At 37.5% G+C, this 12,271-nt stretch overlaps 2 protein-coding genes across 3 annotated transcripts in view; one reads left to right on the top strand and one right to left on the bottom strand.

Annotated features, from left to right (window-relative positions):
• Positions 1 to 12,271, bottom strand: part of FAM185A (family with sequence similarity 185 member A) — a 130,040-nt gene that overhangs the window by 51,096 nt on the left and 66,673 nt on the right. The window contains exons 8-9 of one of the 2 annotated variants that reach the window (XM_045510483.2): positions 11,548 to 11,616; positions 1,473 to 1,601 (exon numbers count right to left, since the gene is read on the bottom strand). In XM_045510483.2, the coding sequence (XP_045366439.2) occupies positions 1,597 to 1,601; positions 11,548 to 11,616 (74 nt within the window). In that variant the 3' untranslated portion in view covers positions 1,473 to 1,596. Of the gene's footprint in view, positions 1 to 1,472; positions 1,602 to 11,547; positions 11,617 to 12,271 lie in introns of those variants that run through there. The other variant, XM_045510482.2, reaches the window with a different exon arrangement.
• FBXL13 (F-box and leucine rich repeat protein 13) overlaps positions 1 to 12,271 on the top strand; it is a 168,100-nt gene that overhangs the window by 147,726 nt on the left and 8,103 nt on the right. The window contains exons 19-20 of the mRNA XM_010946662.3: positions 5,644 to 5,778; positions 10,680 to 10,843. Of these exons, the coding sequence (XP_010944964.1) occupies positions 5,644 to 5,778; positions 10,680 to 10,843 (299 nt within the window). The remainder of the gene's footprint in view (positions 1 to 5,643; positions 5,779 to 10,679; positions 10,844 to 12,271) is intronic.

The following is a 12,271-nucleotide window of genomic DNA, read 5'->3' as shown; positions in this document are numbered from 1 at the left end:
AATAAATCTATGAGTACATTAATATACATTTATTGAAAGTATATGCTCAAAATATTTTTGCTATGGTGTGATGATTTTTAAAATTTGGCAATAGTTCTAGCTATTATTTACTGACTGCTTACTGTGTTCCATGCACTATTCAATTGCTTTATTCGTATTACCTCACTTAATCCCCCCAACAACCCTATGAAGTAGGTACCATATTAAGGGACCATGCTATTCCCATGTTGCAGATGAGATCAGAGACATGAAGAGGATAATTGGATAATTTATCTGGAGACACAGAGTTTCTAAGTGGCAGGATCTGAACTCACACCAGTGGACCCCAGACCTATCCTCTTAACTACTCTTGTACACTGCCTCTGGCAGTTTCTGAACAGAGTGCGAGGAAGAACTAGACTTAGTGTTCTAAGAACAATGTGTGGAGCTCATTCTCCTTACTCCTCTGCTAACAGACATTCTCCATTCCCTTTGGGCACTCTCCCATCTTGAATTTCTTTCAGATGTTGGAGCCATAAAGATAATTTAGACATGGTTTCTGCCCTCAAGAAGCTACAGCCAATGCAGAAGATAAGATAATTACATAAATATCTATAATACAAGTAGAAACTGAGAAAGACAAACGAAATTTAAGTTATAGGAATTTGGGAGAGGCATTACTTTCAGAGGAAGGAATTAGGGAAAGCTTCATGGAGTAAGCGACATTTGAGGTGGCTTGAAGCTAAAGTTTATTCCCTCAAATCACCATATAATTTGGTAACAAATTTTATCATGAAGACGTGTTTGGAAATATTTGCTCTGGGCTGTGGCCTTGCCCCTGGCCTTTCAGTATGCCTAGTTTCCTGAGCAGGGAGGAAGGGAATGAAGGAGAGGCATCTTACCAGCAGGGGACGACTCAGGCTCTGCATAATTTGGTTTTGCTGGCAAGGCCCAGATTTCCCAGCTTACTGTGCCCAGGCCACAGTCACTCCCACTTGCTCTGATGCCTAGTGGGAACAAGGCTATCTTCAGTGGAGTGTAGCTCTACACCCTATGGGATATATGAGGTCCAAAACACTGTCATTATGAATTCATTGTGTAACTTACAATTGTGGAAGTTGTACTTCAGTCTTTGAAGTAGCCCAAAAGAGTCTTCCTTATTGAAAATGATTCTCAACAGCATATGATTTTTACGTAATTATCAGTAGGAACCCCACTCCCCAAAAAACTTTGTAGTAGAATTAATCAGAACTTAATGAAGCAAATATCAAGAGATGGTGTTATGAGTAAGTTTTTTTAAGGCTGGGAGCTGCTACCTGTTGAGGTGGTTTAAATCAGGATTTTGGCAAAAGCAAATTATTGTGACAATCAGTTATTACGTGAGTGAAATTCAGTCTCTTCTACATACCCAACTTAGGAATGTAGTCATTAAGTCCCCACACTGACTCAGCTCAGAAGATACAGAGATGAAATGATTTAACTCACTCGAGAGATTTGGAAGTTGTCTTCAAGATTGTTAAGCCACAGCAAAATTGGTTGATGTGTGAGATGGCAGCCAAACTTGATAATTGTTGCATTTTCTATCTTCATTATAAAAGAGTTGTATTTTGCAGAAGTTCACTCTAGCATTTTCCAAGAAAAGAAAATCAACAGCATTGATATATGTGTGATTCTGCAGCACTGTAGCCAGAAGAATATCTAATAATCTTATTAGTAGGGGAGAAATGGAATTTCATGAATGATTATGTTGAAACATGCCTTCAGACTTAAGTACTTAGTATGACTTACATATCTCTAAAGGAAAATACGAATTGTATGAGAGGAAAAGTTCTGACGTTTCTCAGATCTGCACTGATTTATGCCAAGCATAAAGCCTTGGATCAATCTTTGTGCCTCATATTTTCCATGGATAAGAATGCTACCATTAATGTATCTTAGACCTTGTACTCATTTTTATATGATATTCTTTAGTTTAAAACCTTTGAGAAAGCTCAACTTCAAAGAATATTAGAGCTTTAAAAAAGGCTTAAAGTGTAAATGATTTAAGCAGTCCAAGACATTAACAGATGCTACTGAAGAGGGTTTGCAGACATCAAGAACCCTGAAACTCCCTTTGAAGCTTATTTCATCTTTTAATAAATTATTCTTATTGTTTAAATATTCCTTCTTTCTTTAAGTTTTCTCTGGTTCCCTGAACTCTATAGATTCTCTAAGTAGAAAACAATATTATCCTACCCCTTGCAACATAAGAATTCCTATGTTATTAAAAGAGAATTCTTTATATGCTTGAAGACATTCATAAAGGACTGAGCAATCAACTAGTATTTACTGAGATCCTACTGTATTCTAAATATGACGCTTGTGAAAGGGGTATAAAAAGCTAGCAGAGTTCTAGACCATACCTCTGAGAAATGTACTGCATTCTCATCGAAAAACTTGTTGAATCTGCGAACTGAGATTCACGACCACCAATTCCAATCCTTTAAAACTAGATTCCCCACTGCACCACACTGGGTATGCCCTCCATGCCTGATTGTCTCCAATGACAAGGACCTTGACATCTAACAAGCTGCCCCTTCCAATTTTTGATATCACTTCACTGCTAGAGAAAACAGATCTCCATACAAAGTTAGCCACAAAACAGGAATGAGTCAAGTACTGTAAGTGCTGAATCAGTTGAAAAGGAAACTGTTGGTTGTTGTGGTCAGAAAAAGATGATGACGCAGGGTTAAAGAACCAAAATGTTTTAGTCTTCCTTAAAGTACAACAGAAATGTGCATCTTTATTGTTATTGGCTCATATGCAAATCCCAGTAACAGTTAACATTTATTGAGTGCTTACTATATGCCTAGTACTAAACAATATGCTATATTGCTTCTCAAATAACACTATAGAAAATTTTATAGCTAGTTAGAGAATCTATTATATATATATATATATATATATATATATATATATATAGAGAGAGAGAGAGAGAGAGAGAGAGAGAGAGAGAGAGAGAGAAAATATATATATACACACACCCCCACACACATTATTTCATATAATCTTCACAACCATCCTTTGATATGGGTGTTATCATTCCTATTTAACCCAAGGAGACAATGTAACTCAGAGAATTTCAGTAACCCAGTGGCAGAACCAGTTCTAAACTCACAATAGTGGATACCATAGTCCTATCTTATCTACTTATCTTACTTACTGTGTTAAATTGGCCCTCCTAGAAATTTTTCATCTTCTATTACTTTGCTAAAGAAAACAGTTGGTACTAATACCATGCTGTACTGATTACTGTAGCTCTGTAGTATTACTGGAAGTCTGGGAGGGTTATTCCTCCAGCTTCATTCTTCTTCTTCAGTATTGCTTTTGGCTTTTGTGATTTCATATAAATTTTAGGATTTTTTGTTCTAGTTCTGTAAAAAATGTCCTGGGTAATTTGACAGGGATTGCATTAATGGACATGGATCAATGGAACAGAATAGAGAGCCCAGAAATAAACTCACAGACTTTTGGTCCATTGACCTTTGACAAAGGAGGCAAGAATACACAATGGAGTAGTCTGTTCAGCAAATGGGTGTTAGGAAAACTGGACAGCTGCATGTAAATCAATGAAGTTAGAATACTCTCTCACACTACACACAATAATAAACTCAAAATGGCTTAAAAACTTAAACATAAGACAAGACACTATAAACCTTTTAGAAGAAAACATAGGCAAAACACTCCCTGACATAAATCTTAGCGATGTTCTCCTAGGCCAGTCTACCCAGGCAATAGAAATAAAAGCAAAAATAAACAAATGGGACCTCATTAAACTTATAAGCTTTTGCACAGCAAAACAAAAAGACAACCTACAGAATTGGAGAAAATATTTGCAAAAGTTGAGACTGATAAGGGCTTAATTTCCAGAGTATATAAACAGCTCATACAACTTAATAACAAACAAACAAACAAAAACCAAACCAATCCAAATATGGGCAGAAGACCTAAACAAGCAATTCTCCAATGAAGACATACATATAGCCAGTAGGCACATGAAAAAAATGCTCAATGTCGCTAATTATCAGAGAAATCCAAATCAAAACTACAGTGAGGTATCACCTCACACCAGTTAGAATGGCCATCATTCAGAAGTCTACAAACAATAAATGCTGAAGAGGGTATGGAGAAAGGGAACCCTCTTACACTGCTGGTGGGAATGTATTTTGGTGCAGCTGTTATGGAAAACAGTATGGAGATTCCTCAAAAGATTAACTATAGACTTACCATATGATCCAGCAATCCCACTCTTGGGCATATATCCAGGGGGAATCTTAATTCGAAAAGATACATGCACCTCAATGGTCATGGGAGCACCACTTACAATTGTCAAGACATGGAAACAACCTAAATGTCCATTAACAGTTGATTGGATAAAGAAGTTGTGATATATTTATACAATGGACTACTACTCAGCCATAAAAAAGCATAAAATAATATCATTTGCAGCAACATGGATGGACCTGGAGATTGTCATTCTAAGTGAAGTAAGCCAGAAAGAGAAAGAAAAATACCATATTATATCACTTATATGTAGAATCTAAAACAAGCCAAATGAACTTATTTATAAAACAGAAACAGACTCACATAGAAAACAAACTTATGATTACTGAGGGGGACGGGTAGGTTGGAAGGGATAAATTGGGAGTTCAAGATGTGCAGATACTAACTACCATAAATAAAATAGATAAACAACAAGTTTCTACTGTATAGCACAGGGAATGATATTCAGTATCTTGTAGTACCCTATAATGAAAAATAATATGAAAATGAATATATGTATGTATATATATGACTGAACTATTATGCTGTACACCAGAAACTGACACAACATTGTAAACTGACTATACTTCAATAAAAATAAACAAATAAATAAATTAATTAATTGATTAAAAATAAAAATAAATAAAGGAAGAAAACAGTTGGCTGACTAATGCTTTCTAGTCTTCCTTAGGGCTAAAACAAAAGGAAACTGGCATACTCAGTGGGAGGGAAGCGCACTAGTGATTTTATCTCTGGAGGCATCCTAACAGCCATGACTCATCTAACAGCCCAGGATTTTCCCTCAGTTCTGAGAGGAAAATGGCATGTAGTCTGATAGACATCCATTTTTACATATAAGTAAGGAATGCCTACTAGTAATCCACTAGGGTTATTAAAATCTAATATTTATAACTAAAAATGGTAAAACATTACATACAGAGGAGGTCTCTAATTTAGTACTCTAAGAATTTGAGCTACTTCACGATGAGGCAAAACCTCTAGAGTGACTGAGGTACTTTGCTTTCTAATTCTCATCTCCAGATTTCTTTCCCTCCACTCACTGGGCTGAATATAACTTTAATAATTAATAACATATGGGTAAAATTTCGTTAGTGCTAACTTCAGGAAAATCAGATTCTGTTAGCAGGATTTTGAATATTACTAAACTGTTAAGCTGATGTGTGAATATCTTCTGTTATTATGAAATTTTGGAGGTAATGGGCTTTCTTTTTTGCAACAAAATGTAACACATCCACATTTCAGGAACTTAAATGCATACTAAGTAAACTACTATAGGTAAGATGTACACAACATTTGAATAGAGACTAAGAAAAAAACCTTTGACTTTGGAATTTCTTGCAGCTATTCTGCAAAGGCTCACCGATCTTGGAACACTTGGATGTCTCTTATTGCCCTCAGCTGTCAGATGAGATTATTAAAGCACTGGCCATTTACTGCATTAGTCTCACATCTCTCAGCATTGCTGGCTGTCCAAAGGTATGTGCAAAAGTCAGAGCTCAGACATGTCAAATTGAAGCACCGCCAAGGAACCCAGGTAGGGTAGCAATCAGGGGTTGGACTCACTGTAGATCTTGTTTTCTTTGCCATGTCTGAGGTATTCATTAGATTTTTCCTCTTTCCCCAAATTGAGAATAGCTTTATGATTACATTTGTGTCATAGTAGAATTTACAAAAAGTTAAAAACAATTCTCATACAAATATAAAAATGCATCAAAGATTTAGTTAATTCATTGATGAAAGAACCAGCAAAATGGTAAAGCCAGTTTATAAAGCATTTGATCAAACTGAGTATTTATAAGAACTAAAGAAAGAATTTTGGAATATGATTGTTAGGTTAAATCCAAAACTGGTTGATGTTCTGCAGGGCAATAAAGCCATAACCTTGGAGTTACAGTTTCTACCAGACAGAAATAATTTATATCTCTCTTGGATGAAAATGTAAAAAATGGAGTTTGGGCTCTAATCAATAGTAAACAGTATGTCAAACAAAGGCGTAATTCCTTATAGAATTCCTCAGGTGGGCCTGTTAAAACATTGTTCCAGTAATACATTGAAAAAACACACAATCTATCTTTGTCGTATTTTTAAGTGTTTGATAAATTTTTAGGACATGTTTATTAAAAAAAGATCCTTAATGTAAAAATCTTTGGACTACGTATAAAAATAAGAAGAAAGTAAAAATCTGAAGTCATACCACCATCCAGACTTAACCACTGTCAGCACTTTATATTTATTCTAGAATTATTTTCTATGTACAGAGATTAGAAATAGTTATAAAGGCTAATGTTTTGTCTTGCTATCATACTTTCCAAAATACACTGTAACATACTTTCTTTTCTTGGTATACTATGATATACTTGCTATACTATGGACATATCTCCATGTCAAGAAATAGGGATTTCTGGTTCTGGATTAATATGGCAGACAAATATACACATACAATTTTGTTTCTTCTTGAAATACTACCAAAACTGCAGAAAAAGGGTGAGGGCCCATACTGATAGGGAAAACAGGAGAGGAAATAAGAGCAAGAAAATGTTAGAAACTTGAAAATAGATGGACTAATTTAGCAGACCAGAGACACCTTTGAATCCTAGGCCAACAACAGAGATAGCTGGGGGAAAAATGTATTTACACTGTAATCTTCAAACTTAGAAATACTGTGTACCTCTGGAACTGGGTTAAGAGGGTGGCTAATATAAAGAAGTTTGGGTTAAAAGTTCTTGAGAAGGAGACAGACCCCTAGATCTCCTCTGGGCAACTGCCCCTCCCCACTTTCAACAGAAGATCTGAGATAGACTTTCTAGAGCCAGAGTTATCAACCTTAGCATTATTGATCTTTTGGACAAGATCATTCTTTTTAGTGGGGGACTGTTCTGTGCACAGTGGGATATTTAACAGCATCCTTGCCCTCTGTCCCTTAGATGTCAGTAGACCTACCCTCCAGACACACCTCCAGTCCTAACAATAAAAGATGTTTCCAGATATTGCTAAATGTCCTGTCGGGGGCATGCAAAATTGCTCTACTAACTGCTCTACAGATAATAAAACAGGAGGGTCTGAGCTGGGAGACATCATTATGACTGAGAGCTTGGGTACAAAAGCGAAAATAGGAATTAAGTGACTAAATGCTGAATGCAGAGACACTCAGCACTTTTCCAACACAGGATTCAGAGTTTGGCTGCCAAATCTTTCCTTTCAGGCAGGAGATTGGGACCCTCTTTTCTGGGGATTCTGACTAGCCCAAGATGAAAGACTGAAAAATGCTGACATTTGGGGATTTCCCAACAAATAAGTCATCTAAGACCATTGACACTTAAAGTAGAGAAGGCCCACACCATGCACTCAGACCTTCCAGTCAGCTTTTAGCCCTCCACTATTAATCATGAGTAGATTGTCAAGGATGTAAGAGATGAGATACAAGGGAAAAGCCTCTAAAGTGGAAGAGAAAGATAAAACAAATTAACAGGAAAAACCTAGAAGCAAATACTTGGAGGGGAGAAAGCTAAAAAGTCTTCTAAAAAAGTCCTCAGAAACTGCAAGTTTATTAACAGCCTTGTTCACTTCTGTTGTGCACACTGATGGGCTTCTCTTTATTAAAGCATCACCTGCATGCTGAAGATGCCCTGCCTTCTAGTTAGTCTAAAAATCCAGCTTCTGAGTTGTTTAGTTTGGGTGGTGAGTGGATTAAGCGAGTGATGTTAGAACCTCTTGATTCCTCCATCGTTAATTGTACTGCAATGAGGAGGAGGCAGTGGTGGGAAAGACAGGGTAAATCATAACAAAATTAATCTAGAAATTTCACAGCAAAATTCTTTTTGTTCAGTAGTGTACTTGTTTAGAACTAGGAAAACCAGATGTCTTTCTGGTTAACACCACCTGGTTCCAGAAGTGAGCTGGGTCAAGGAACTCAGGACACTAGCAGCACTGACCACGAACCCTCCTTGAGCAGTCACAGCTCACAGGGTTCTTGCTTTCATCGCACACAGACACGTGGACACACGGGCAACACATGGCTCACTGGGAACTGCCCTGGCTGTAAAGCAGGCACAGATGGAGACTGGACCTTTAGGTCTCTACTACTACAGGAGAAAAGTAGGAGAATGAGAAGTGGAAAGGCTCTAATGAGAACAAAAATTGAGGCAGAGGATGTTTTTGTTTGTTCTGTTTTGGTCTGCTTTTTGAAAGTAAGGAGACACTGAGAGAATTCCTTCTATAAATTTGCAGTGGATACTGTCTTGCAGCCTAGAAACTGAGGGTATTACACAAGATATTATTAAATGAATCATTCTACATCAAAGATCGAGGCTGAGAAAAAGGAAGGGGAGTAGATTATTTCAGAACCTCAATGTAAGGGAGAAGAAGGGTGTAGCTTTATCATCTATGCAGGTTAAATAAGTATCCTATTCAGATGATGCAGTGACCATAATTTGGGCCAATCTGAACTCCTCACTGCCTCAGAAATCATAAGGCTGTGGTCCAGGCTAATATATTCTAGCTCCATTGCTTTTGATGACCATAAAACACATTAGTGTCTGGCTCATCATTCTAGGCTAGGTTTCTCAAAAGCTCATGGGTCAATTTTGAATGGTCATCTTATCCATCTCCTGGAAGACCAGCCTCTCCTTGCGACTAGCTCATCTCCAAGGTCAGTGAGTAGTACTATGACCTCATCCTAGCCAGCACTACAATGAGTCAATTTCAAGTAACACAATTTCTGCTAAATAGGACTGAGATCAAGACTTTGTATCAGGGAGTTAAGAGCGTGGCCAGTCACCTCCACCTCTGGTTTCCAGCCTCTGTAAATCCCAACAACGTCATCTCAGTCACTGAACATTTGAAATTCTCATCTATAGGAAACACTGGGCTCCTTTTCAGTTCCTCTAGTATCAGTAAAACCTAGCACTCTGAGCTCTGCTTGTCCTGGAGTTTTCCATCATCTCACTGTCTTTTCTTTTCTCTATAATTCTGAGGGTTTTCCCCTGACAATGACATCAGATCCTCAGAGAGCCACACAGCATGGCAGGAATGTCCGAAGGTATTTTTGCGTGAATCAGTTGTAATGTTAAACCTTGGTCCTAAGCATGTTCTGGAAACAGGGCATGCTTAGACAATGACAACATCTATTTTTCCAAACATAAAAAGTATACATTTCAAGTTGAAGGGTTTTTCTGCATAATTCTCTCAACTTTATGTTAAAAACAAGACCTAAGCCTCATTGCATGTATTTTACAATGTTCAAACATTTAAAATAAGAAATTAAATCCAGTTGGAAATAAATTCCTTTGGAGAGAGTAATCTATTTGATTCTGCAGCAAGTCTCAGCTCAGCTATAAATTCAAAAGCTAAACCCTGAGTAAGTGAAATAATCTAAGAAATGGAGTTGAATTACTTCTGCAGAACATCTGGGCAAACTCTCAAGATGTTGGAACCTTTAGCCGAAATTCTCAGAGTGAGATTCATGTAGTCTCTGTGGCTTCTGCTCTTCTTTCCCCTGCTGCCTACAAACATCTGTCTCACCTACTTGTCTCCTTCCAGAACATAGTACTCCCTACACAAACCATCCAAGATGTCCAGATCCCTTCTCATAGCAATCTGATCCTGTCTGCAGGTGAACTTCAGTTGATATATATATATATACACACACATACATACATACATACACACATATAATAGCTTTGTAACATATGATGCCATTAAACCTATGTTTCCAAATTGATGCTGCCTTAGAGTCAATTTCAAGTTTTAAAGCCAAATCCTATTACTGCAGCATTTCATAAGTTGCTCATATCGGTATGACAGATATTGCTAAGGAAATTTTGATGAGGTTTCCCATCCAAACCAGATAACTCTAAAATGAAAATAACAGCAATATCACAAATTATATTGGTGCCCCTTGAAATAGACATTTTACTGTTCTGGAAATAGGGTTAAATCGCTAATTTATTGGCCCATCATGTGACAGGCTAGTTAAAGAGAATTTGCAAGGGTTCTGATTCTATTTGTTATGGACTGAGCGTTTGTGTCCCCCTCAATCCCCCAAATCCACAAACCCTCATCCCTGATGTGACAGTATTAGAAGGTGAGGCTTTTGGGAAGTAATTAGGTTTAGACTGAGGTCATGAGGATACAGCCCCATGATGGAATTAGTGTCCTAAAAAGAGAGCTCCCTGTCTGCCATGTGAGGATACAGCAAGAAGGTAGTCAGTCATCTGCTAACCAGGAATAGGGCCCTTACCACTGAACTTGTGGGCAACTTGATCTCAGCCTCTAGTCTATGGTATTTTGTTATAGCAGCCCAAACTGACCAATATACTATTCTTCCCTGGGATGGAGTTTGTCAGAATAATCAGTCGTTACTTTGGTTGTGTGTTCAGATTACTGACACAGGGATGGAGATGTTATCGGCAAAATGCCATTACCTGCACATTTTGGATGTTTCTGGTTGTATCCTGCTTACTGATCAAATGCTTGAGGATCTTAAGATGGGATGCAAACAACTCCGGATCCTAAAGATGCAATACTGCAGACTTATTTCCATGTAAGTATGTACCTGAGTATGAAAAGCTTTGAGAACTATGCTCTGAGAAAACTGAATATGTCACTATGGCATTCATAATACATAGTGGCTTTCAGAGTTAGGGAGTTTCACTTTATTTTTTTGCCTAATTGAAGCCAACATCTTGAGCTAAACCAAGGGAAGCTCCTTCTAAAATGGTCTTTGTGGTTTCGTATCCCTTTCCCAGGAGCCCTTCTTCTTTTAGCCTGTCCCCTTCCTTGACCATGCAAATGTCCAAGGTCAAAGCCAGACGCAGAGCAAATGCTCTGCTCCTCGTAGAATAATCACTAGCTTTTCTTTTACTCCTCTCTTAAAATATTTCCATTCAGTTAATCTCCCCTTGGGGTTAAGAAAATAATCAGACTAAACTAGTTCACAACTAAGTATAAATTACTAACAGTTATCCTAAGAGCCTTGTCTCTCCCAAAGCTATTTGTCAGATAGTGTTATTTAACTAAGATCTAGAGCTCAGAGTAAGGGATTCTGAGTTGACTGCTATAGTCCAAATGCCTGTTTCCTCAATTTACAAAATGTTTCCAAAGAAATAACAGCTGGGTAAATAAGCAATTTGTAAAGGTAGAAGGTATCAGGTGTCCACCCTGTGAGTGTTTAAATAGAAAGCAGTTATCTGTTCCACTGTTCATTTTTTCCCCTATTGACTAAAAGTAAAAAGTATTTTAACTGACCTGATGAAGTAACTCGTGGAGTGTTCAAAATGAGAATTCTTGACCAATCCCTGAAGGTCAGGTTCTTTTCTGCAGGTTGGAAAAATGAATACTAAGAATTAATATTTTAAAGTACAAATTGCATAATGTGTTATAAGCATATAGATTTCACAGAGGAACTTTCTTAATTAAGCAGCCTTAGCATGGGCTGAACTATGAGGTCTGGTCACTTGAGGCCAGGGGACAAAAATGGTTTCTGACCTGAGGTTGTGTGTGCTAAAATGAAATGGGAAACAAAATAAAAACAAAAACTACTGCTTGTAAAATAGGAACCCCCACTGGGCCCAGGCTTGCCAGGGAGAGAGCAGCCAACTGAAGCTGTCAGAAAAAGGTAGGGGCAGGTTCTTGAAAATTTCTTAAGAGGAGTGGAGACTCAACCCTTCCTGATAGGTCTGGAGATGACAGACATGGATGTTATTAACTCCATTTAAAGTGTATACCATGAAAATAAGTCTTAGGAGTCCCTGCTGACCTTGTCATATCATTAAATAGCCAACTCGGGGCAAGATGACAGTGAATGAATAATATATTACATAAAGGAGTTTAGCTTCTAATCTTTTGATTATATTTTGCCAATCACTATCTTAGGGAGGTAATATTATTGAACTTCCAAAAAGTAGGATTTTAAGTAGAATGAATGAAGACTTTCTAGCAAGGGCCTCTCTGAACCTAAACATGATGAATT

This window comes from Camelus bactrianus, chromosome 7, assembly GCF_048773025.1.
Source record: "Camelus bactrianus isolate YW-2024 breed Bactrian camel chromosome 7, ASM4877302v1, whole genome shotgun sequence".
NCBI lineage: Eukaryota > Metazoa > Chordata > Mammalia > Artiodactyla > Camelidae > Camelus > Camelus bactrianus.
This window is presented reverse-complemented; position numbering and strand designations above follow the sequence as displayed.